This window comes from Rhineura floridana, chromosome 18 (genome assembly GCF_030035675.1).
Source record: "Rhineura floridana isolate rRhiFlo1 chromosome 18, rRhiFlo1.hap2, whole genome shotgun sequence".
NCBI lineage: Eukaryota > Metazoa > Chordata > Lepidosauria > Squamata > Rhineuridae > Rhineura > Rhineura floridana.
The window spans coordinates 1,604,273-1,629,760 of NC_084497.1; the positions used below are offsets into that span (position 1 = coordinate 1,604,273).

At 47.4% G+C, this 25,488-nt stretch overlaps 1 protein-coding gene across 6 annotated transcripts in view; it reads left to right on the plus strand.

The window, feature by feature from the left end:
• Nucleotides 1-25,488, plus strand: part of RFX2 (regulatory factor X2) — a 76,639-nt gene that overhangs the window by 37,370 nt on the left and 13,781 nt on the right. For 2 of the 6 annotated variants that reach the window (XM_061600535.1, XM_061600536.1), the window contains exons 15-18: nt 15,583-15,695; nt 18,786-18,875; nt 23,936-24,015; nt 24,818-25,097. In XM_061600535.1, the coding sequence (XP_061456519.1) occupies nt 15,583-15,695; nt 18,786-18,875; nt 23,936-24,015; nt 24,818-25,097 (563 nt within the window). Of the gene's footprint in view, nt 1-2,418; nt 2,575-6,464; nt 6,612-15,582; nt 15,696-18,785; nt 18,876-23,935; nt 24,016-24,817; nt 25,098-25,488 lie in introns of those variants that run through there. The other 4 variants (XM_061600540.1, XM_061600539.1, XM_061600538.1 and 1 more) reach the window with 4 other exon arrangements.

Sequence of the window (25,488 nt, forward strand, 5' to 3'; positions counted from 1 at the left end):
AGTTTGGGAACCGCTGGCTTAGACAATAGCCCTGTGTAAATGAGGGTTGGGTGGACGGTGGGATGTTTTTATTGGGGCAGATTAAATTTGGGATTTAGCCTTGTTGAGAGTGTGTATATATATACACACATACCCCGGCAATTAGTTAGGGCTGGTATTTGTTGAGAGATTTTGGACAGCTCTGTCTGCTCTCTGTCACCACCACCCTTGCCGGCCAACTTTGACAGGTGGGTGGAGCTACGTCCCTGTCAGTCATCGGATGGCATCTGAGAAAAGAGCACAGTTTCTTAAGTTGTGTGTAGAGCCACCTTTTAACCACTGTCAGAGAGGGAGCAAAAGTACTCTGTATATGCCCAGGAGATACTTTGCCCTTCTCCCCCCCCCCCAGTCAAATTGTAGAGGTACTCTGCGTATTTTAAGAGAAGCTTTTCAGCGAAGGAACAGTCACATTCACGCCATACATTTAAAGCACATTTCTCCTATCTCCCTTCCTTCCCCCCCCCCGACTTTACCAGGAATCCTGGGAGCTGTAGTTTTTGTTAAGGTTGAGCCTTCGACCACAGTTCAAATCCCTGCTCCAGCTATGAAGCTCATTGGTTGACCTTGAACCAGTCACTAGATTTCTCAACCTAGCCTACCTCACAGGGTTGTTAGAGGGATAACATTCAGGAGGAAGAGAAATCCATGTGTGTAGCTTCTTTGAGCTCCTTGGAGGAAAGGTGGGATATAAATGCAATTAATAGTAAGAATGGGCTTTACATGCCCTAATGGCAGCTAAGAGACTCGTACCTTCAGCCTGGAATACCCGCCGATTATTATGCAATGGTTTGCTGACCCAACACCTTTGCTGCATTTGAGTGTGCCTCAACTTTGTTTGGATGCATAGATTGATCTATGTTTGTAAACTAAATCAACGTATCGATGTTTAAATGTTCTGTTAGCAGAGAGGGAAAAAACAGTCTGTGTATGTTAAAAGTATCAGATGTGTTCAGGCCTAAGAATAACATTAGGACAAATCAGTTTGTAAATTTAATCAGGAAGAAATTCCACCATAATTTAGAATATTGTATTATTTTAGTAGTAAGTGGTATGAGTTTGAAGCAAAGAAATGTGACACTTGTTTATCAAAATAAGGTCATTGCCAGTTTGGGAAGGAAAAGAATAAGAAACAAAAGGCAAAAACATGAAAATAGAAAACAACTGAGCAAGCAGTGAAGAAACGCAGCTGCCTGGCACTGCTTCATACACAGAAGGAAAACTGTTTCTGAGCTATAAACAAGAAAATAATTTTAAAAATAGTAATCATAAAATCATAGAGTTGGAAGGGGCCAATCATCCCCCCAGGTGGCTGTCCAGCTGCCTCTTGAAGGCCTGCAGCGCTGGAGAGCCCACCACCTCCCTAGGTCACTGGTTCCATTGTCGTACCGCTCTGTTAGGAAGTGTTTCCTGATGTTCACCTGAAATCTGGCTGTTAACAAATAATAAAGAAAATAATAAAGAACTTCTGGCAGGGCTCTCCCCCCTTCCCTTCCCTCCCCTTCCCTTAATAATATATATATTTTAAAAAAATGAATATAATCGAATGGGTGCTGGGAATTGCAGTTCTGGGGGAGGGTGTTTAAACTACACTTCCCATGAGTTGTGTCTGCATGTATGTGTGTGTGTGTGTGTGTGTATTATACAGTATATATATACATGCACGCACGCACGCACGCACGCACATGTAATTGTGATTAACAAAACAGGTTTTTATTGTATTAAAACGTTTCGGCTTCCGCCTTCATCAGCTGCTAACATACAAATGCTGTTATCAAGGTGGCAGTTAAAGGGCTTTGAGGATGGAATTCTCAGAGGGGCTTCATTGGTAGAAGCTAAGCTAAGTACTGGCCATGTGGTGCCAATGTGTCCAGAGAGTATATCCAAAAGCTCTCCGTCTCAGTTAATGCTGCTGGATCAGTTGGGATCTCTGTGGCTGCTAGAGAAAAGTGCAACAGGCGTGAGCCTCTGTGTTGAAATGTTTTGCAACTGATTGCTCCACTTTTTTTTGTTAAGATTGCCGATTTGTGGCTTCTGAAGCGTCACGTGGGTGAAGTTGTTGCTTTCAAAACCGTATATATATATGTGATTAACCAAACAGAGGTTTTTATTATATTAACAAAACGTTTCAGCTTCCGCCTTCATCAGCTGCCAACATACCAATACATATATATATGGTGTTTTGTAAAACATACAACTTAGGGGAGAGAAAAGTAGGCGCTCTCTGCACACGCTCAGAAACGTCTCTTCCCCCCCTCCCGGCGCCGGAGCGCGCGGCAAGGTCCCGCCGTTCCCCCATTGGCCGCCGCGGCTGTCCAATCAGAGCGAGCCCCGGAGGGAAGGAGCGGGCGTGGCCGGGGTGCCGACGTCACGCGGGAGGCTAGCAACAGTTGCCTCGAAACCCCGCGCGAGGAGGCGCCATAGTGACTGTAGCCCTGGAGACGGTTACTTGCCAACGGGAGCCGCCGCCGCCGCCTCCCCTCGCAACCCCGACCGCCGGAGCGCAGCGCAGCCCGGAGCCGCCGGGAAGCCCGGCAGGTAAGCAAGCTGGGGGACGGGCTCCGCTTTCCTCGGGAGGCTACTCCGGAGTCACTCCGAATTAGCCGCCGCCACCACCCCCGGGTAGGAAGAGGAGGAGGAGCCGGAGTGACGCCGGAGTGACCGAGGTAGGCGGGGCGGTGGTGCTGCGGAGTGAGCGCCAAAGAGTTTTGGGGAGAAGAGGAGGAGGGTGGGGTGGAGGTGAGGACTCACTCCGAATTGTGGCCGGGAGTGAATCCCACCCCCGGAAGAACTGGGTGGGAAGCAGTCGAGGGGTGCTGTGGGGTGGGGTTCGCTTCGGAGAGGGAAACACCTGGAGTGACTCCAGATTGTGACGGGAGTGAGACTGGAGGGCTCTGCGGGCGGGGGGGGGGTGCAACTTTAGAGATCTGGGAAAGTTTGGGTTGTGTTGTCTGGCTAAGTTCTATTCGGAGTAGATCCCTTGAAATGAGTGGACCGAAGTGAGTCCTGCTTTGTGCACTGAATGGGTCTCCTCTTGAGTCGGGCTAGCATCAGATGCGGTCTTTTTGTTTAGGTTTAGAGAAAGGGGGGTCATCCGAAGTGGCTCGGGATCAGAGCTGGAGAGATCCCAGTTGGGATCATTGAGAGGCTCTGGGGAAGCAGGAAAAGGCAGGTTTTTTTGGGGGGGGGTGTTAGGAAGAAGTTGGATTTCATGTAGTGGAGAAGGAAGGAAGCGAAGGGAACTGGGATAATTTGGAGCGAATCTGGATTTGGAAGGAGGTGTTCTGAAGCACTGGTAAAGGGAGGGCAGCAAAGTGACTCTGGGTTGATGGAAGGAAGGTGTGTTCTGAATGCAGAGCGACAGAACCTGGAGTGACTCTGGATTGGTGGCGGGAAGGTGCTATTCTGAAGCAGAAGAAAGAGATCTCGCTCCATACAGGCTGGGAAAGGGAGTGCTTGTAAGAAAGTGGCTTAAGCTATTCTGGATTTTGGGGAGGAAGGGTAGAGAGAGGTGAAAGGCTGAAAGCCTGCCGGAAAGTAATGGTGCACTGAGGAGACAGACCCCCCCCCCAAAAAATCTAAAGTAACCCTACTTCTTTCTAAGGAGTCCCACAAAAAAGCTCCTCTGTCTCAAACCAGCAGCAACAGCAAACTGTGGAAACCCCACACTTTAGGAGAGTTTAGCAGGATCAGGAGTGTATGCCCAGTTCTGTGCTTCCGTCAGCAGCAAGCAGCAGAATAATTTCCCTCCAGTGGATCGAATCTTCCGTCTGCAATTTCCCTTTGATGTCTCTTCTGCTCCCTGCAGCTCTGTAATGGCTCGAGCAGCCTATTCGCCAACCTGTTTCTTTATTCTCTTCACTGGTTTGAAATCTTTTCGTCCCCTGCTTTTCGTGTGCACGGTTTCTCAGAGCAATTTGCAAAATACGTTGGAGAGGGTGGCCCTCCAGCTTCCCCCCACCCATCAGATATCCCCGTCCCTGTTCATTCTCCCAGTGTGTGTGCTTAACCCTCTGCTCAACTTTCTGCCGATTTATTTATAACCGGCCAAAAAATTGTCCAGTTCTATAAAATAATAATAATTAAAAAAAATACCGGACCTTGCTTGCAGCCCTGGAATCGTAAAGCTCTTGCATCTCCCTGTCTTGTTTAGTCAATCCCAGCTAGAGCGATCTGGTGGAAGCTCCACCTAGCTCCACAGAACTGTTATCTATGTGGCTTGGCTCGCTTACATCGAGTTATCTCATTTTGGTTAGTTTTTGCCTATGCTGCTCTTGTAAACCAGAGTGTAAATAAAAGTGGGGAGGGGGGAGATTGGGGCCCGATAAACTAGGACAGGCGCTTGGGCTGGAATCTATCAATCCATGAGAATGCATTTCCTTGATTCATTTCAAATACCTCGTTACACATTCAAATTAAAGGTGTCGAAGGCAGCTGGCAGGATCAGATTGAATCGGCCCCTCTCCGCCGCCGCATACATGTTTTAAGATTTTTTGCAGTTCGGGTTCCTGGTTCTCAAACCGTGTGACAGTTTCAATGCAAGGCGAGATCAGGCGATGCAGAATCCAAGAGAAATTGGAGTTAACGTCGTGGCTTTTAAACCTTTTTAGTCAGAGGGCAAGGACCTGGATGTTTCCATGGTGATCAACTTACACAGATGAAAGTATCGTACAAAATGTCTAATTGTCATTCTCCATCTGGGACGGAGAGGGATGGGGGGGAAAATCTCAAATTCCTAGGCGCCACTGCTAGCATTCCAAGCTGTGGGCCTAAATAAATGTTTCAAATTCCTAGGTGGCTGGCTCAAATAATTAGGATTTTTTCCCTGCTCCCCCCCCCAGCCCATGTTTTAAGGAATAGGCAACGACTCGCAGAGTCCACTTAAAAAGAGATTTGCAGCCTGTGAGACCTACAAGAGTTCAAACGATGTCAGTAATGGCTGGCAGGAAAAAGCCATACTCTTCTAAAATCTTTATGCAGAGTTGAGTGCAAACGCAAAGTGAGCATCAGCTTACTTTCTTGGTTCAAGTTTTGGAGTTTGCATCAGAGCCCAAACCTTCGTGGCTGTGAAAAAAATAAAACCACATTTTTTCATGGCTATTTGCAGTGCTGGAGAGGGCTTACTGGGCGCGTGGGGGGGATTTACAAACTTTGAAAGCCCTGTCTTCCTTTCAAAGCTCATTGATGGAATATTTTGGTCCTGAGATCCCTCTGTCATGAAATGTTCTTGTACTAGCCCGGAGATCTGCGGTCGGGTGGGCAGAGTTTATCTTCCTGCTCAGCCAAAGGATTCTTCTCTCTGATGGCTGCTGAGATATATTTAAAAGGTTCACTCCCCTCTCAAGTCTCAAATGCCAGCACAGTTAAAAGTCTGGCTAGCATTTGTGCTGGAGCTGAATTCTGTCTGGTTGGCGTGCCAGGGCCTGCTGCTGGAGAGCACAACCTCGCCTGACTTGAGACTGTTGTTCAGATACACACACACACAAACATGGCGTCCTTTTCGTTTTGTGCTGGGACGTTTTGAGTCTTGTCTTTCAGTTGCTCTATCTCTCGATGCCTTCACTTAGAATGGACATTAAGTCCAAATTAACACCAGCAAAGTAACTGGCTTTTTTAACTTGGTGTTTTCCTGGATTCTTCCATGTGAAGCCAAATAATCTTTCACAAGAGGTGGCAGGCTGCTCCGTGCTACTGATTTTAATATCGTAGTTTTGTACCATGGGACGTTACACTGGAACCTTACAGTGAAGGAGATCAAATAAATATAGACCCTCAGTTTTTACATTAGAGCAGAGCCCTCAGTGAGATTGCTGTTCCTGCTGTAAATGCAAACGTTGCTAACTCATCTAAGCGGCTGCACAGCTCAGATCTAAGGTCTTGCAAGCAAAACATTGCCATATTATCTGAGCTGCAAGAGAACTTCCCATCAATTGTATTGGCAGGTATGGAAATGTAAAGGCTTCAGGTTTGCTTGATCCACAGAGAGCTGGTTTGTGCGTTGTCTTGCGTGACTGTTTGGCCCTCACCTGCAAACAGGTCAGACTCAAATTTCCATGCTATTGGCATGATTTGCACACATTTTTATGAACGTATGCTTCACCACAAAGTTGAGAGCAATTCTTCCAGAAGCAAAACACCTTATTCTACCTTGTTTTCCATTTTAAAGCACACAGAAAGAACGACACATGAAGTCTATGTTCAAATAATTATATCGCTGCTTAATGAGGCTTTGCGTGCAGAAAGTCCCAAAATGAATCGCTGACATTTCCAGCCTCTACACTAGCTGGTGGCCCGTATGATTGTGTACTAGCCCACACATGCCCGTCTTAGACATTTGTGGTTACAACCTCCTTGGTTGTAAACATGAAAGATGAGTGAATCTGTGTCACACTGGCTCAACGTTTAAATGATCTTGTCTCTTTCGACAGCAGAAGAAGGGAATCTCCAGCTAAAGAAGTTGCCTCACGCCTTGATCAAGTTTTGTAAAGGAAGACGTTTCGGCAGGAATATCGCTCAGTTAGAGAACCCTTTGTGGGTGAATCGGCTGAGTGAAAGCACTAGTTCTGAAGCCAAAGGTGCCCTTTATTTTTATTTATTTATTATTAGATTTATATCCTGCCCTTCCTCCCGGCAGGAGCCCAGGGTGGCAAGCAAAAGCACTAAAAACTTTAAAACATCATAAAAACAAACTTCTAAATACATTAAAGCAAAACATCTTTAAAAATGTTTCTTTAAAAAAAGCTTTCAAAACATCGTCTAAGATTAAAAACATTTTTAAAAAGAAGGTTTAAGAACATATTAAAAAGCAATTCCAACACAGACGCAGACTTAACTCAAAACGCTTATTGAAAGAGGCAGGTCTTCAGTAGGCGCCGAAAAGATAACAGAGATGGCGCCTGTCTAATATTTAATATTTTACAGGGTGTACCTACGTGTCAGAGTGGGTGCCTTCTTCTAAGAGAGGCATTCCCTCTTGTCTGTGAAAATGCTCAGAATGCCTCTTTCAAGACTGTGCCAGCCACTCATTGGTGCTAGTTGATGCTTATATAGATGAGAACAGTCCGTAGGAGTTTGGGAGCAAGGTGTCAGCGGTCGTGCTGATGACACGCAGCTCTGTTTCTCCAAAACATCTGAATCAGGAGAGGCTGTGAAAGCTCTGGGTTGATGTCTGAATGCAGTGGAGAATTGGAGGAGGGCCGATGAATCCTGGGAAGACGGAGGCTGTTTGGGTGGTTCCCGTGGCCGGGAACTCTCTGAAGGAGCAGGTGGTTGCTTGGGGGTACTTCCAGATACCTCCCAATCTCTTGAGGCTCCTAACTGTTAGAGCGGGGATGACAATGGCACCAACGACCTAGGGAGGTGGTGGGCTCTCCAGCCCTGGAAGCCTTCAAGAGGCAGCTGGACAGGCACTTGTCGGGTATGCTTTGAGATGAATTCCTGCATTGAGCAGGGGGTTGGACTGGATGGCCTTACAGGCCCCTTCCAACTCTACGATTCTATGATTCTAAGTGTCCTCTGTGGCTAGGAGTGCCTTTTGCCAGCTTTCGTTGGTAATCCCCCGAGTTAGCAAGGCTCATTTGACACACTCAAAAATAAATCAAGTCTTTAGTGTCATCGGTCCTGTCCTGTGGAATGTGAAAAGCCTGTTCTGATGTTTAGGCTGCAATCCAATACATGTCTGCTCAGATGTAACCTCCATTGGGTTCAGTGGTCTTACTCCCAGCTAAGTGTGTATTGGACTGAAATGTCTGCTGAAAACTTTTCTCAGTCACCAGGCTTATGCAGGCAATTGAGAAGATATCTTTCTGCAATAGGTAGTTAATGATTTCTGATTTTTATTTATTTATTTATTACATTTATAGCCCACCTTTCCTCCAAGAAGCTCAAGGTAGCATCCAAACATAGTTCTCCCTTTAATTTTATCTTCACAACAACCCTGTGAGGTAGGTTAAGCTGAGAGACAGTGACTGGCCCAAGGTCACCCAGTGAGCTCCATGGCCGAGTGGGGATTTGAACCTGGGTCTCTCAGATACCAGTTTGACACTCTAACCACTACACCACACTGGCTCTCAAAAATAATTGTGATTTTGTTCTGTGTTTATATATGTTTTAAACCGCTTTGATTTGTAAAAAAATGGAGACCACTTTTTGAGGCCCCCTTGAAAAGTGGTATATAAATCCCCTAAATAAGCAAATAAATAAATTTCTGAGCCATCGCTGGCGCCACGTTCGAAGAAACGTTCTACCCTGTGTATGAAGGATAATAGAGAGAATGCCTCTCCTAGGACGGGACTTGCCCTCTGCAGCTTCCCTAGCTCGCACTTTCCAAAACAATATCCGAAGCAAAAACACAGCCGTCCTCTGAAATTTGCCGTTCTCCACATTTTGCCGTGCAGTTCTGCAGCCGAGGAATGCATCCAAGGATGCGTGGACCAAGTGTGCATGCAAATTCATCTATTTGTGTAAAGAACTTACAGCAGTGCATTCTGCAAGGGGAAATTGGCGTGCAAGAAATGACCTTTGCATTAAAATCTCAGAGGTTTTTTTTGTTGAGGACTTTTAAAAAATAAATAAATGGCAAAGTGCTATGGAAATGCAATACTGGAAGAATGAGAAGCAGAAGGGGGGTGATCAGACTTGACAAGATTCCCCTGTGCCTGCTCTTGAGTTTGTTTCATGACTTTGCCAGAATTTTTGTCTGATTTTAAGACTGGAAAAATGAGAGCCTGAGAGGAACAGAAATTGACAGATTCGCTCATGCCTACTCTTGTGTTTATTTCATGACTTTGGCAGAAGGTTTGGCTAATCCTTCTCGCCCCACCGTCGCCCTTTCAATGGAATTCCCACTGAGGAAGAGCCAATGAAGGCTTAGAAAACTTATTAGGAATTGCTGGGAACCATTTCCGCTCAGTCCTGTTTCCCCCTCCCCCTTTCTGGTGTCTGAGTCAGACTAGCGTTAAATAGCACCCAGTGACACGAACGCAAGTATTTGAATAGCTCTCCCAAACTCCAGAGTTCAGTCGTGTTAAGGCTCATGGCTTCCCCCAAAGAATCCTGGGAACTGTAGATTGTTAAAAAAAAAATGTACTGCCTTCGATTCCGACTTATGGCGACACTATGAATAGGGTTTTCATGAGGATGAGAGGCAGTGACTGGCCCAAGGTCACCCAGTGAGCTTCATGGCTAGGTGGGGATTCGAACCCTGGTCTCCCAGGACGTAGTCCAACACCATAGTAGACCCACTGAAATTAATGGCCATGGCTAACTTAGATCCAGGTCAGCAAAACATTTAAAGCAATGTTTTTTTTTTTAAAAAAAATCTTTATAAACAATTCTTGAAAACAGAAGTATCTGAACAACAAAACAATTCCAATACAGATGCAGGCTGCAATAAGGGTCTCTGCTTAAAAAAAGGCATGTTGAAAGAGGAAAGTCTTCAGTAGGGGCCAAAAAGACAACAAAGACGGTGACTATCTACTCTAATATGTAAATATACTGCCTTCAAGTCTATTCCGACTTATGGCGACCCTGAATAGCGTTTTCCTGAGGCTAAGAGGCAGTGACTGGCCCAAGGTCACCCAGTGAGCTTCATGGCTAGGTGGGAATTCGAACCCTGGTTTCCCAGGTCGTAGTCCAACACCTTAACCACTACACCACACTGGCTCTAGGTAGCTTGTTAAAGGTGCTGGGAATTGCAGCTCTGTTAGGGGTAACCGACAGCTCCGGGGATTCTCGGGGGGGGGGTAGGGACGCCGTGAGCTTTAAACGTATGGGCTGGATGGGACCGAACTTGCAAGGCATGTGGATGTTGCTTCCGTCCTCACGTCCGTCTGATGCGCGGTGGACCTGCGCGCCTCCCCTTTGAGTGCCTTGAGGGAAGCCCTTGGCTGGGCTGTGACATGCAGGGATTTCAAATTGGCATATAACATTATCTTTGTTGCGTGGGGCTTTACAGAGTGCAATAGGGCGGGTCCCTGCCCTGAGGTGCTTCCAGTTTAAAATGTGACACGGGGAGGGACAGAGGAAAGGGGGGAAGTGAGACACAGGTAACCAAGGGCGGGTAGTTGCATCTGTTTCAGTGGCGTCTGTTTTAGGCTTAGTTATGGCAAAGATTGGCACTAAGGGGTTGCACCAGCGGCTTCACAGAGAAGACCTTTCTCTCCACATGAATGATATATTTGTGTGCAAATATGAGGCCCTCCTCCATGCACCCCCTCCAGGGGAGATGCAGAGGGTGGTGTCATGAGAAGGGGCCTTTTTGGTGGTGGCTCCCCGCTTGTGGAACGCTCTCTCCAGGGAGGTATGCCTGGTGCCACCATTAGGCCAGGCGAAAACGTTCCTTATGACCCTGGGCTTTTGACCTTTAATCTGAATGGCTTTAGCAATCAGCGGCTTCTTTTAATGTGGCAGGTCTTGCAAGACCCGTCTTTGATCTCCGCTGTTTTTAGGCTGTTGTCATGTGCTTGTTGTTTTGAAATGGGTCAGTTTGTTACAGCCGGTTTTAATGTTTTGTGAGTTGCTTTGGGTTGCTTTGCAAGGGAAGCAATTAATAAATACAAACAATAGCAATGCTCTATAAGTGTGGATGTGCCCTTAGCATTTGGAGGTCCCCGTTGCCGTGATTCTCTCTGGCGTGAAAACTCTTAAAAAAAAAAACACAACCCTTCCCACTCGCTCTCAATGAATAAGTGAATTGACCCGTGTCCACACTCCTCCTTGCTTTACAGACCTTTTCTCCCTTGGTGGGGGTGAGCTGTGTCACTGAGTTTGAATGAGAGTTTCTGGAGATGTTGTCTGCCCCCATCCCACCCAACACTTGGCTAAACCGGGATGTGAACCCTGGAGCACTACGCCTCAAGCCCCAGCTGGAGATGCTGAAGGACTTTGAGTGTTGCAAATTCTCATAAATAAGAACATCAGAAGAGCCTTGCTGTTGGATCAGGGCAAAGGGGGCCCATCTAGTCCAGCATCCTGCCCTCACTGAGGGCAACCGGATGTCCATTATGGGAAGCCGGCAAACAGGCCCTGAGTGCAACTCTCCCCTCCTGCGGTTTCCAGCAACGGCTATTCAGAAGCATCCTGACTCCGACCATGGAGGCAGAGCAGAGCCATCAGGGCTAGCAGCTTATGATAGCCTTATCCTCCGCTACAAATTTGTCTAATCCTCTCTGAAATCCATCCAACACAAACCAAGCTGATCCGCACCTCTCAGGCCAATGTGCGGATCGGAGCATGGGCCGGATAGCACACTTTCTCCAAACATTTTAGCACAGTTCTCAGCAGTTTTAAACATAAAGGGTTGTCTATAATCATCATCATCATCAATGTTTTGTACCCATTTTGTTGTGTGCGTGTGTACATATCTATATACACATGTGTGTATATTATAATATATATAATTCTCGCTGGAGTTTAATTCTCCGTCCTCAAGCTAGCTTGTCCTACTGCACTGTCACTGTATATTGTGGCTCCTGTTTTTCCCAGCAAGTTTTCCCAGGTAGTTGTGTTGTTTGGAAAAGGGTGGCGGATTCCTCACAGGCCACATCAGACTTGCCCATCTGTCAGAAGAGGCTTTATTCGGGCCGAGCGAAAGTTTTGCTTTGGAAGCCAAAAACCAGCCGCCTCTCCCCGAAAGTCCTTCTTCTCCGTCTCCACCCTGCAGCGCCCCCCCCTTGCTCGCTCCTTGCTAGCCAGGATTTTTGGATGCTAAAAAAAATGACACCCCCCCCCCGCAACAACAGGAGCTTCTGCATCCACGGTTTCAACAATATTATCAATTGGAGCCAGGCGTTTGTGCACCAATATAATTGCCCCCAAACTCTAGCCTTAAAATCTATCTGTCTTCCACCAGTTTTAATGGTGGGGGTGGGTTGAGGGGTGGAAGGGGGAGAGAGAGAAGCACATGCAGATGTTCAATTAATGACAGGAGCCAGCAATAGCTGTGTTTGCACCAGTCCACATTGTTGATTGAGTAACAACGGTTGCCCTGGGCGACGCAGTCCACTCCCGTAACTAGGGGCCGGTTGCCCAGCAACGGATAGAATGCTTCCCAAACTAAACAATGCCATCTACCCCCCCTCCACAAACTCCCGGCCACTTCCCCCCCCACACACACAGACACATTAAACTGGCTCGAAAGCACACTAAATATGTCAGGCTGATTTGTCAATCCTTCCAGGGCGGATGATGAGGGCTTTTTGGCGGGGTTGATGGGGGGGGGGTTGTGCAGAGAGGGAAGCAAAATAATTATTTCTTCTCTATAGTAACTGAAAAGAAGCTGGAATTTTCATCTGTTTTTTTCAAGGAGGACGGCAGACCCGCACAACCGAACAGCAACAACCTGATCGTCCTAGAAACAATCAGAAAAAAGCAGAGGGGGTGGGGGCCACAAGAGAAGAAAAACAGGAGGGGGATGCCAGCGTTGGCCGTACTCATCCACTGAAATGAACGGACACCGCGATACTTGGGCCCATCCATTTCAGTGGGTCCATTTCTTAGTTGAATGCAAGCCCCGGATCCTTCGATTCTCCCAGGAAGAGCAACAAAATTGGTTTTTGGAGTTGGCAACAGCTGTTCTGCAAGTGGTTTCCTCTGTCTTCCTGTCTCCTCAGCCTTATTTGAATTCGCTCAGCAATAAACGAAATCGCTTTGCAAAGCCCGTTGTGTGCCCCCCTCCCACTTTGACAGGGGAGGTGGGGGAGCTGCTTTTCCCCTTTCTTGCTGAGGGGAAACCGAGCCTGGCGGAGAGGAAATGTTTTCTGAGTTTCAGGAGGAGGCTTCCCGAGCTGTCCGAAATGTGCCGTCTCCCACCATCGTGAATCATTTTTGCTTTTGTTGCTGTGTCGTGGAGCTGGGCTGTTGTGCCTGAGCTGGCAAAATCTTTACGTGGCTTTTTAATGTTAGCAGGACTGTGGAGGGGTCAGAAAGTTTGCCGGGGCTGGAAACGACACGGTCGTCACTGCATTTATTCAAAGCATTTCTATGGTGATCTTTATCCAGAAAGCCCCCAGAACAGCTTGTCTATCATTTCAAATGTCCCTGCCCTCAGACTTTGAAATCTGAAAAACTGGGGAAAGACACGACACAAAAGGGAGAGAAGGAAAGTGAGGCACCCAATTCTTAAATTCTTATAATAGCCAGCTCATAATTTTTAAAAAAACACAAACAGGCCCTGAGAAATAGTTATTATTATTATTACTACTACAAGGAGCTCAAGGTGGCATACTCTCCCCATTTTATCCCCACAACACTCCTGTAAGGTAGGTTAGGCTAACTGGTCCAAAGTCACCCAGCAAGCTTCATGGTTGACTGGGGATTTGAACTCTGGTCTCCCAGATCCTGGTCCAGCAATCTAACCATTACACCACACTGTCTTATTCAAAGAAACGCTTTTGGGATATCCACAAGCTGCCCCTTTCTTTGCAGGCTGAGATGGTGCACAGTGGAAACCTCAGCAGCTTGTGGAGATCTGTTGTCTGTGATGCCTCTTTTGGAGACTGGCGGTCCTCTGCCCGTCGCTCAGTTGTAGCATCTGGTGTGAATTTCAGGTTGCTCTGGTTTTGGAAAGAAAGATGTAGTTACACTTGTAAAAGGCAGAGAGCAAGGGGTGCTAAAATGCTTGAGGGGGTGATGCTGAAGTGTTCTTTGTTTAGGTCGATTGTGTTTGGCTTTTAACTGGTTGTAGTGCATAGGTGCGTTTTAGGATTGTGTTGTGTTTGGTTTTAACTTTTTTTTTAACCCAAGTCAGTGTGGGTCACTTCCGTAAGAAAAGCGACAGACAAATATAATTAGCAACAGTAATAATGATACTTTGAACACCGGCAATCTGGAGAACAGAGTGACGGGGGCCCGTTCCGAATGCTCCGTGGCTTCTCCAGGGTCACGGGACGTGGCAAAGCCAGAAATAGACCCCAGAAGTTGTTTCCTTCCTTTTTCTCTCTCCTCTGCTCCTTTTTTCCCCAATAGTTCCTTTTCCTGTTGCATGCTCTCTGCCTGGATACCGAAGAAGCTCAGGGTAAACAGAGACGGTTTCTAGGGACTCCCATCTGTCCCTGAGCTAGCTTGCAAGTCAGAGTTCGCTTGACGATGACGCAAGAGCCAGCATCTATTTGTGACTCTCTTTCCTACCCGTAGTTTTAGGGGGGGGGAACCTCCTCCAGTTGCGATTGCAATTTGTTTTAAATTGTTGTGGGGTTTTTTGCGGTGTGTTTTACATGGTTGTGACCCACCCTGGGAGCACCTGGTGGGTAATAAATTAAAAAATATTAGGGCAACCCACTGAATGCTTTGCTCCTGAATAATTCCGTAGGGCGGTCGTGTTTTACATTTTTTTAATGGTTATGTTTTGTTTTGCTTGGCAAATTTCCCCGCTTATGTACTGTGGCTTCGCTTTACGCAGAGAAGATGTGTAAGTGGATTAGACCGGCTGTTCTAGTTCAGGGAGCTCGATTAGCCCTGCGTAGGGGAATCTGCCTTACATTGAGTCAGACCGTAGGTCCCTCTAGCTCAGTATTGCCTACACTGGTTGGCAGCAGCACTCCAGGCTTTCAGGCAGGGGGTCTCTTCCAGCGCTACCTAGAGATGCCATTGGGGATTGAACCGGGGACCTTTTGCATGCAAGGCAGAGGTTCTACCACCGAGCTATGGGAGCAGATCCAAGTTGTGCCTGTCTGCCAAGGATTCCCCACGTAGCCTAGGTCATCTCTCTCGCTCAGGCTTCTGAGAAAAAGTGGGAGGGGAGGTAATGTACTATGGCAGTTGTTCCCAAAGTCCCCCCCCCATAGATTACTTGAAAATTGCTGAGGGTCTTAGCCAGACCACTTCACGATTTCTCCGCCTGTTGTAACAACTGTAACTCACTGTGCCTAGATGTAAGAAGTGAAAGAAGTAACAAAAATGCAATTAAAACCCAACATGGATGTCTAATGCGGAGACATCCCGTGGGCTCCTGAGTGAAGCTTACAGAGCACTGGGGTGGCTCACGGACTGCAGTTTGGGAAGCCCTCTTCTGTGGCTTATAGTCAGAAAATGGTTCGGCGGACTAACTTTGGAGTTTGCCAGGATAAGAGAGGGAAGGGTCAGGACGGCCCATGCTGAATTTGGGGTAGGAAGGATAAGAAATGGATTCTTCTGAAGATCTTAAGCTTAGCAAAATGTAGACTTTTTTTCCAATCTGTGCAAAACTCTTATTATTAGCATTTGAGGCTTATATTTTTGTACTTGAGGAACTTTTCCAAGTTTCTTTTTTTCTTCCTATAAATGTATAATAATAATACTTTTTTTTAAACAAAACTCTTGACAAGCTGGGTCTGTGTTAAGCCAAACGACCCCTTTGCCAAATTCCAAACTCGGCACAAATCCATTTGGCGGACTGTTCTTTATTTCTCTAGTTTTGAATATATATGACAGCCCTCCCCCCCCCCCGCTCCAGAGGGCCATAGAGCACCTTAAGAGACCAGCCAGCTCCTTCCTGGTGGGTGCTTTCTTTGTGGCATGATGGAAATAGCTTCTGCCATTAATTAAGAGTTATATCATCTCTCTTCCTAGAGCCAGGCATGCAGGCTTCAGAGGGTGGCTCAGATTCTGCAACTCCCGTGGCCCTGCGGTCATCGGCGTCAGTCCAAGCCCCCGTGGTTCAACCGGTGCCGGCATCTCAGCAGGTATGGTGTTGCATGCCCTCCTCGTCCTCTCTGAGTGATGCCTGCTGGCTTCCTTTAACTTTGAACCTTTTTTTTAACTTATCGATGATAAATGTCTTGTTGCATGCACTCCAGTCTCCGAGCATTGCCAGACATTCGTGGGTGCCAGCGCTTACCCAGGTTCGGTTTATTGAAACATATAAACATGAGTGTGAGATGGCAAGATTCTTGGCATCAACCCTCCAGCAGATGCTTTCTAGGGGAGGCTTCCCAAAGCCATAGCTTGGGATTCAGCACACAGAGCAAGCTTCCCTGTGTCTTTCCATCTCCCAGCCCCACATCAGACTAACACACACCAAAAAAAAACTGTTTCGTGGAGGGGATAGGGGATTGATCTCCTGCAAGAGTTTCTATAGCAACGTGACTGCTCTGGACCAAATCTTTAGACATGTAAATCAGGCCCATCAAGCGAACAAAGAGACTAGCTTGGCCAGAACTATTAACTTATGAAAAGAGCTGGTTTGACCAGTTCAACAGGCCTCCCCAATGCAAGCTATAGAATCAAACTCACAGGTTGGAAGGGGATCCACAAAAAAACATCCAGACCAACCCCCAATTTTATAAAGCTGTCATCATACTCTGTGCAGTCTATGGGTCATCTGTTTTCTACCCCCCTCCCAGCTGCCATCAGGAGTAGGCATTATTGGGCACCTATCGAGCCCCATGTCTAGTCCCTCGCCCCTTGCTGTCACTGTCTTTTCACCTGTCCTCGTCACACATGCAAGTGCTCTGGGTGGTTAAGTGAATTGGGCAAGTCGTTAACAGTCATTTTAACAACTGTTTTATATTGTTAATAAATGTTATGTTGCTGATCTCACTAGGAAAGCCACTCCCACTAAAGCTTAGTCCCTCCCCCCCATCTGCAATAGGAAGGGAGACTAATACTGGCCTACTGTACAGGATTATCGTTAAGATGACTGAACACAAAACACCTTGAGCGCTTGAGAAGGCTGTGCAAATTTTAATTCGGGCATTGTGCCAAATCCAAAGCTTAACTACAGTTTGGCGCAATCTCCAAATTAGCAAACCATACTTTTGGACAGGAGGTCAGAACTGGAAACCATGTTTTGATATCCCAGAGGGGTAGCAAACCTTTTAAGTCTCGCACAGGAGACTCTTGTGACATCTGAAAGCCTAAAACAGATTTATTGTGGCTAGATCTTTCTTCAACATCTGTACAACGGCTCTTTATGGCTTGAGAGGAGTTTGGAAAACCATGGTTTGGTGCAATGCCTCGTTTGACCAGCCATGGGTATACCCTCACTCTGCCTCCAGACGCCCCTGCCCTATAGAAATGGGAGAGGTGAGCAGGTGGGAAAAGACCAGCTCCAAACCGTGGCCTGCCTGCTTTCTGTGGAAGCTCAAGCTGTGGTTTAATAATAATAATAATAATAATTTAATGTGTGGGTCGCCTATCTGGCCAATGGCCACTCTAGGCGACGTACAATTTAACAACAATACATTACATCATCATAAAATACATCATAAAATACAATATAACAATAAAACAATAAAACAGTTCCAGTACAGAGTAGTAGGCTATTCGTTGTAAAAATTTAACCCTCCCCGGAAGACCCAAAGGCCTGTCTGAAGAGCCAGGTCTTCAAAGCTGGGCGGAATACATTCAGGGAAGGGGCATGTCGAAGGTCATACGGGAGGGAGTTCCAGAGAGTGGGGGCCGCCACTGAAAATGCCCTCTCTCTTGTCCCCGCCAACCTAGCTGTTTTAGTTGGCGGGATTGAGAGAAGGTCCTGTGTGGCTGATCTTGTTGGGCGGCATGGTTGGTGGCGCTGGAGGCGCTCCATCAGATAAACTGGGCCGAGACCGTATAGGGATTTAAAGGTTAATACCAACACCTTGAATTGGGCCCGGAAAATAACTGGAAGCCAGTGTAGGTCGAACAACACTGGAGTGATGTGTTCCCGGCGGCGACAGTTTGTAAGTAGTCGAGCCGCAGCATTTTGTATAAGTTGTAATTTCCGGACCGTTTTCAAGGGTAACCCCATGTAGAGCGCATTACAGTAATCCAACCGAGAGGTGACCAGGGCATGTACCACCAGTGGGAGCTGATGAGCAGGAAGGTAGGGCTGCAGTCTACGAATGAGGTGTAATTGATACCAAGCTGCCCGGCTCACTGCCGAAATCTGAGCCTCCATGGACAGCTTGGAATCAAGAACAACCCCAAGGCTGTGGACCTGGTCCTTCAGGGGCAATTTCACCCCATCGAACACCAGGTCAACATCTCCCAACCCTCCCTTGTCTCCCACGAGTAGCACCTCAGTCTTATCAGGATTCAGCTTCAGCCTGTTCCTTCCCATCCATCCACTCATGGTTTGGCCTCTAAACCATGGTTAGTGCAACCCATAGTTTGACACGTCTGAAAAGAGTCAGTGTTTGGTATGCATTCGAACTTTCTCTCTTTCTTCCCGACAGTGCCCCTGTGAGGTGAGCTGGGAAGAATGGGCCCATGTTCAGGGGTTGTATATTTCATTCAACGGAACATGGGATGGGCCGTACTTCTGGGGTTGTTGACTCCTGCTACACGGCACTTTAATTCTCGGATTATCGCTTGTATGATTTGGATCCTGATCTGTTTCCTGGTGGAGGATTTTTTAACATGTGCTTTGAGCATTGCCTCAAGCATTAGGAAGACCAGAATCTGCCCTTATACCAAGCCAGTATTGTCCACTCTGACTGGCAGCGGCTCTCCATGGTTTCGGGCAGGGCGTCTCTCCTAGGCCGGCCTTGAGGTGCTGGGAATTGAACTGGGGAACTTCCTCTGTGCAAAGCTCCACCCATGAGCTGCGGCCTTCCCCTTAACACATAGGAAGTTCAGAACAACAGACCATCTAGCGCAGTATTGTCTGCATGGGCTGGCATCAGCTCTGCAGGGTCTCTTTCAGCCTTCCCTGGAGATGCCATGGGGGCTTGAACCTGGTGCCTTCTGCATGTGAGGCAGACGCTACGGCCCTTCCCAAACATTAGCAGGGACGTCCTTGTGCAAATGGAAAGACATTTACTTTCGTATGCATGTTTGTTTTGCGATTCCAGAGGGTTTTGGTGCAAGCGACAGGCTCCGCTCCCAAAGGGGCACAAATGCAGCAGCTCTCCGTCCCCAGAGTCCAGCAGGCCCCGCAGCAGGTAATGCCCCAGTTGCATTTTTCACTGTCCGGAGTTTTGTGTTTGAATGTATTTAAAAAGACAAATAATTGGGTGTTAGAACAAGTTCAACCAGGACTATCACTAGAAGCTAAAATGATGAAACTGAGGTCATCCTACTTTGGACACATCATGAGAAGACAGGATTCACTAGAAAAGACAATAATGCTGGGAGAAACAGAAGGGAGTAGAAAAAAAGGAAGGCCAAACAAGAGATGGGTTGATTCCATAAAGGAAGCCACAGACTGGAACTTAGAAGATCTGAACAGGGTGGTTCACGACAGATGCTGTTGGAGGTCACTGATTTGTAGGGTCGCCATAAGTCTTAATCGACTTGGAGGCACATAACAACAAAAAACCTTTTCAGCGATTAAATGTTTGGAGACACGCTTCTTTAAAATACCTGTGAATGAGTTTAAACTTGACGGGTTCAGTCTTGTGGGCCAGAACGTAAGTAGCTTCTCGCCGGCTGACTGTCCATGAGTGAAGATTGTTTCCAGAGAAATGTTTGCAAACTGGGAAAAAGAATTAGTTTTCTTCTTCCTCTCTCCTTCCTCCTTTAAGGCCACAGATTAGCTGCAATAAAAAAAAAAGCTTTCATAACACACAGACTCACTACAGAAAATAAAAATATTTATTTTATTTTATTTATTTTAATTTAATTTAATTTCTATCCCACCCTTCCTCCCAGAAGGAGGCCAGAGTGGCACACAAAAGCACTTTAAAACATCTTAAAAACAAAAGACTTTAGAACATACTGAGACAACCATCCTTAAAAACATACCAAAATAAAACATCTCCAAAACGTATTGTTTTTAAAAAAAAACCCACAACTTTTAAAACATCTTTAAAAGCCATTTGGATGTAGCTGTTCCAAATCAACATTGTACTCTGAGCTAACGTGGAATTGTACAGTAAAATGAAAAGCAAAAATAAAATTTTGCTTGGTGTGCTGCAGCCAAAAGAATATTTATGACCCGGTATTTGACTGGCATTCTCAAAGTTTGGGGGCACCGAAAATATACAGTCAAATCAGAATGTATCTGAAGCCTGCCTTCCTGAACTTGGTCACCCACACAGTGTTGCTGGCCCGCAACTCCCGCCAGCCACAGGGATGATGGGAGTTGTAGTCCGAAACATCTGGAGAGCACTCAGTTGAGAAAGGCTGCCTTAAGCAGATGGAAAACCACAAGAGCCAAAAATTATTTTTTAAATAAACAAGCACAAAAAGCCTGCCTAAATAGAACAGCCTTTGACTGACTGCTTAAAATGCTCTTAGAATTGCTATATGGCACCTTGAAACTCCACTGGGGGGAAAACGTGGTTTTGCAGTGAATATCAGCCTTCCCGATTCCAAAATACAGGCTCTGAAAATTGCCGGGAACCCTTAATTCAGTTGCAGTGCCTGATCTCTAGTGCCACCGCGCGGCTGGTCATGCCCTGTTGCTGTTTTCTGTTGTCGCTTTCTGTCAAGTCCCAGCGCCCCAAAAACAAGCCCAACTCGAGAAGCCTGGGCGCCAGCGAACACCAAGTGGGAAAATCGGAACGTTGGAAGAGATGGAACCGATTTGTTCCAACTAAGGATCTGTCCATTTTGATTGTTTCTCCATGTTTTTCCAATCTTAAGTTCTTCACATTTCTGTAGAAATGTGCAATTTTTTTTAAAAAAAGATCCTTTCATCTTCATTTCAGCTCAAATTTCTCTGATGAAACACACTTTTGTGTGGCTTTTTGACTAATGCGCACGTGTCCGCAAGCAGCTTTCCCTAACATGCCTTTTTGTAGTTTGGTTTCAGTCTCAGATTTGCTTTCTTGCACACTTTCCCGCTTAAAGATGCATTTTTTGTCAACCTTGTTTGCTCGGAGAAACTGCACCGCTAAATCTGATAAGTGCAGTTTCAAAGGATGGCCCTGTTTCGCTTCTCCTACTGTTTCAGAAAGTGCGAATTTGCTAGATTCGGCTTTAAATGGAAACTGAATCAGAATTCTTACCCATCCCTAGTCCAGACCTTAGGTCAGTGATTCTCAAACGGTGTGCTGGGGCACACTGGTGCGCCGCAAGAGGTGGCTAGGTGTGCCGTGAATATTATGAAAGTATTATTATTAAGATATTTTTATTCATAGTTTAAAATATATTAATATATTTTTAATTTTGTACACGAAGTGCACCAGAAAATTTTTATATGTTTTACAGTGTGAACCACTGCCTTAGGTCATAACAATTACCATGATTTGCTCTCCAAAATGTCAAGGTTTATGCAAGATTTACCCCTCTGGAAGATGTATTCAGCCATTGCTCACTGATATATTTGTTTGTTTATTACTGTATTTATACCCCACTTTTCCTCCAAGGAGTTCAAAGTGGTGAACATGCTTCTCCCCCTCCTAATTTAACAACCCTGTGCGGTAGGCTAGGCCGAGAGGCAGTGACTGGCCCAAGGTCACCCAGTGTACTTCATGGCTGAGTGGGGATTTGAACCCTGGTCTCCCAGGTCCTAGTCCAGCCAGTACACCACACTGGTGTAATCTACCACATAATCTACCACATCCTCAAAGGTCCTCTGTGCATAAAGCCACCTTTTCAATAAATACATCCATTGCTGGTTACTAGTAGATATTCAGGGTGGGATTTTTTTTCTTTGTGTGCATGTGTGGAAGCTGTTCCAAATATCTTGCCTCTCCCTAAACGGAAGAACTCTGCAGATAACGGGAGAAGCTTGCCACTACCTCCAGAAGCAATTGAAAAGACTGTTCCTTGGAACAACCATCTCAAAGGGTGCTGGAGGGTGTCCGTTGGAACCATCCAGAGGTTCATCGCCGCATCTGACGAGGCTGTGGCCAGCTGCCTGTGTCAGAGGCTGCCATTTTTCCAGGTGCAGCAATGAATGGGAAAAACAGCGCACTCTTTGGAAACGCTTGCACCTTCCCTCGCCAAATCCCAAGTCTGTCTGTGTCTCTCTTTTACCAGAGCATTGAAGTTGCAACGGTTCCATATTTGAGGAGCAGCAACCACTGCTGATTGTTTTTTTAAAACCATGGTTGTTCTGGAAGGGCTGCAGGCAGCTGCCTTGTATGCAAAGGTCCCGGGTTCAAATCCCCAATGGCGTCTCCTGGTGGAGCTAAGAGAGAATCCCGTCTGAAATCCTGGAAAGAGTCGCTGCCAGTTAGTGCGGACAGTACTGGGCGCAATGGACTGATGGCCTGACTCAGTTTGAGGCAGATCCTTATGTTCCTATCTCGTTGTTAGAATGGAGGGGGGCAAGTCTGATCTTCTCCAAATAATTATTATCAGGCCATGAGTTTTTAAAAGCCTGGTGTCCCCTGCAAAATTCAAAACGGGGGTTAAATCTTCGCTTTCGGTGAGGCAGTGTTTGCACATGCTGGCCCTACGCTCTGTTTTAAATCTGGGATATTTTTTGCAGCAAATTAGACTTCAGACTTCTTCCTTGAGGCTCTTCTGTCTCTCCCCCAGTCCCCCCCAAAAGTTCTGTTTTCAGCTCTAGCGGGGAAGGAAGGTGTCCCTGTGATGCAGCTAACGCCTTTTCCAGCTGCTTCTCCAACTCCACAAGTATATATTGCAGAATAGTCTCTCTCTCTCTTTCGGTTTCTCTGGCCCCTGATTGCTTTTGCAGCTTCAGGTAGCAAAATAAGGGCCTGTCCCGGGCTAGATTCTCGGCTGGCCTTCCCTGGGGCCAAATTGGCCCTCAGAATCTCGTCTTAAGAACCGGACTCCAGTTTCTCCTTTTATATATGCTATAGGTGGGAACATATATTATTGTTCTGTGCTATAGGTGGGAGCAGATTAAAGCAGGTGGATTTGGGGAGTGGTGGATTTAATGTGGTTAGGGATCTAGGAAGCTGCCATATACTGGGTCAGATCCTTGGGCGATCTAGCCCAGTGCTGCCTGCACTGACTGGCAGCTGCTCTGTGGGGTTTTGGGCAAGGAGTCTCTTCCAGCCCTACCTAGAGATGCTGAGGATTGAACACAGTACCTTCTGCGTGCAAAGCAGATCCTCTGACAGTGAGCTACAGCCCTTCACCTAAAGATAAAAGATTCTAGTCCTCATGCTCCTGAATAAAGACCTGGTTTTAAATAGGGACCTAGGAAGCAGCCTTCGACTGAGTCAGGGCATTGGTCCATCTAGCTCAGTCTTGTCTACACTGGCTGGCAGCAGCTCTTCACGGTTTCAGGCAGGAGTCTTTCCCAGCCCTAGCTGGAGATGCAAGCGGGGATCGAACCTGAGACCTTCTGCATGTGAGGCAGATGCTCTGACACTGAGCCACAGCCCTTCCCCTAGCTAAAAAGATACATGGAAGCAGATATGTTCAGCCTGGAAATCTGCACTAAAATTCTGAAGAGTTTTCATGAGTGCTTTGCAAAAAAAAAAAAAAAAAGCCAACTGGGAGGATTGGGAAAATGAGAAGCCAACGTTGCCGTATTTGCCCAGCCCTTGTCTTCTTGCATCGCTTTATTTGCTCTCGATTTGCCTGCTCTTGTTTCTTTGCTTATGTTTATTAATTAAATGTCTAGACGGCCAGTCAAGACCTCCGGGTGGTTTACAGACTCATTCAAAATACAGCCTGCTTATCAACAACAGTAGAAAACAACTGTTTGCTTTCGTTTGTTTAAACACACAAACGCAGCCGGGCGCACGCCCCCCAAAATCTCAAAGCCAGCATAAACGCGGCAGCACAGATAAAAGTCAGCTTTGAAATGACCCAAGGTTAACCGGGGTGGTAGCTGATGCGGCTCTGCTCAGAGTAGACCCATTGGAACTGATGTGCCTAAGAGGCTCTTTCCGGAGTAGACCCGTCGGAATTAACGGACCGAAGTTAGTCACGCCTGTTCATTTCCGTGTGCCTTCTCTGAGTAGAGCTCAGATGCAGTCCCCGGTGCAAAGATTTTAAGAGCACCCAAACGAGTGAGGCCTGTTGTGAACTAGAAAGGGAGGAGGCAATTTGGCAAACACGTCGTTTGGAATCGTTTTTCCTCGTTATTTGGGGCCGAATGCCCCTCTGAACGTGCAGCTGTTCCTCTTAGGTGCCAACAGTGCAGCATGTCTATCCAGCTCAAGTTCAATACGTAGAGGCAGGAGAGGCCGTCTACACCAACGGGACCATGTAAGTGGGTGTCTCTTCTCCCCCCTTCATTTATTAAAATACGGGGCAGCGTGCAAGATTCATGACATTCCCTCTTGCCCGCCCCCCCAATTCTTCCTCCAAAGAGCTCATGGGAGCCTACAGCAGGGGGCGCCAACCTGTTTGGAACAGGGGCCACATTTTGACCCCTGAGAGAGCGCCGAGGACGGCAGTCCCGTTGGGGGTGAGGCGCAACGCAAAATTACAGTGTCGTCATTGCTGTTTCTCACACACACGGACAACCCCGCGTTTACCATGAGAAGGCAGCTGTCCCCCAATTGGAAAAAATAAAAAATGAAGAGGGCTGCAACGCACAGGCCTTCCCATCCCTGGTCCTGATGGTAGAGATGCAGCTATGAAAGGCAAAAGAGCCCAGGTTCCCCCAAGGCCAGTCCTAAACCGAAGGGGCGGCTGCCAACCTGTGCGCGCTTACCTGGGAGGAAGCCCCACTAAGCACAAAGAGACTTGCCTCTAGTGTAGAGGGGCTTGCCATTGCCATGCAAGTTCTTGTGACACGGTTGACTTCTTAACGAGGGCCTGGAGGTCAGCTGTGCTCTGCCTCTGAAGGCCAGCTGCTCGGGACCACAAAGTCGTGCGCTCAGGTCCTGTTTGCGGGCTTCCCCATTGGGGTGTCTGGTTGGCCACTGTGAGAACGGGATGCTGGACTGGACGGGGGGCCCTTGGCTTGATCCAGCCGTTTTTTTTACAGGCTTGGTGAAAAAGCCTCCCTGTGTGTGCCCATAACTAAACTGCTTCTCTTGCCTCTCTTCCCGCCCCGGGGCAGACGTGCCGCTTACTCATACAACACAGAAGCCCAGATCTACACCCCGAGCAGCGCCTCTTCCTACTTTGAAGCACAGGGGGGAGGCGGCGGTGGCGGCAGCGCTCAGGTGAGCACAGGCCCGTCGTCTCCCACAGCCATCCCCTCGCACGGCATGGTGGGCATCGCGATGGACCTCGGGGGAAGCCAGATTGTCTCCAGCTCGGGCGCCTACCTCATTCACGGCGGGATGGAGAGCGCCAGGCACGCCCTCTCGCACTCCTCGCGCTCCTCCCCGGCCACGGTACGTCCTTGCCTGGCCGTGCTGCTGCCCCTTGTGCGGCCTGAAGGTCGGATTAAGCTGCATTCGAGGGTGGCCGTGTTTGTGTGTTAGGTGTCCAGGAGGGGTGAAGGCAACAGCACCTGGTGCCTGTTGGGATTGGTGGGGCGGGAGGCAGGGGGTCCAACAGTGGGTGGATCCACAGCCAATGCCAGACAAAGACAAGTAAGGCCCCATCTGGACTGCACATTTACAGCAGTATCATGCCACTTTCATGGCTTCCCCCAAAGAATCCTGGGAACTGTAGTTTGTGAGAGTCGTTAGGAGGCCTCTGTTCCCCCCCGCTTTTTTCGCACCCAGTTCATGGACCCCCTGATGCCTGTCCATGGATCCCAGGTTACAAACCCCTGGTCTA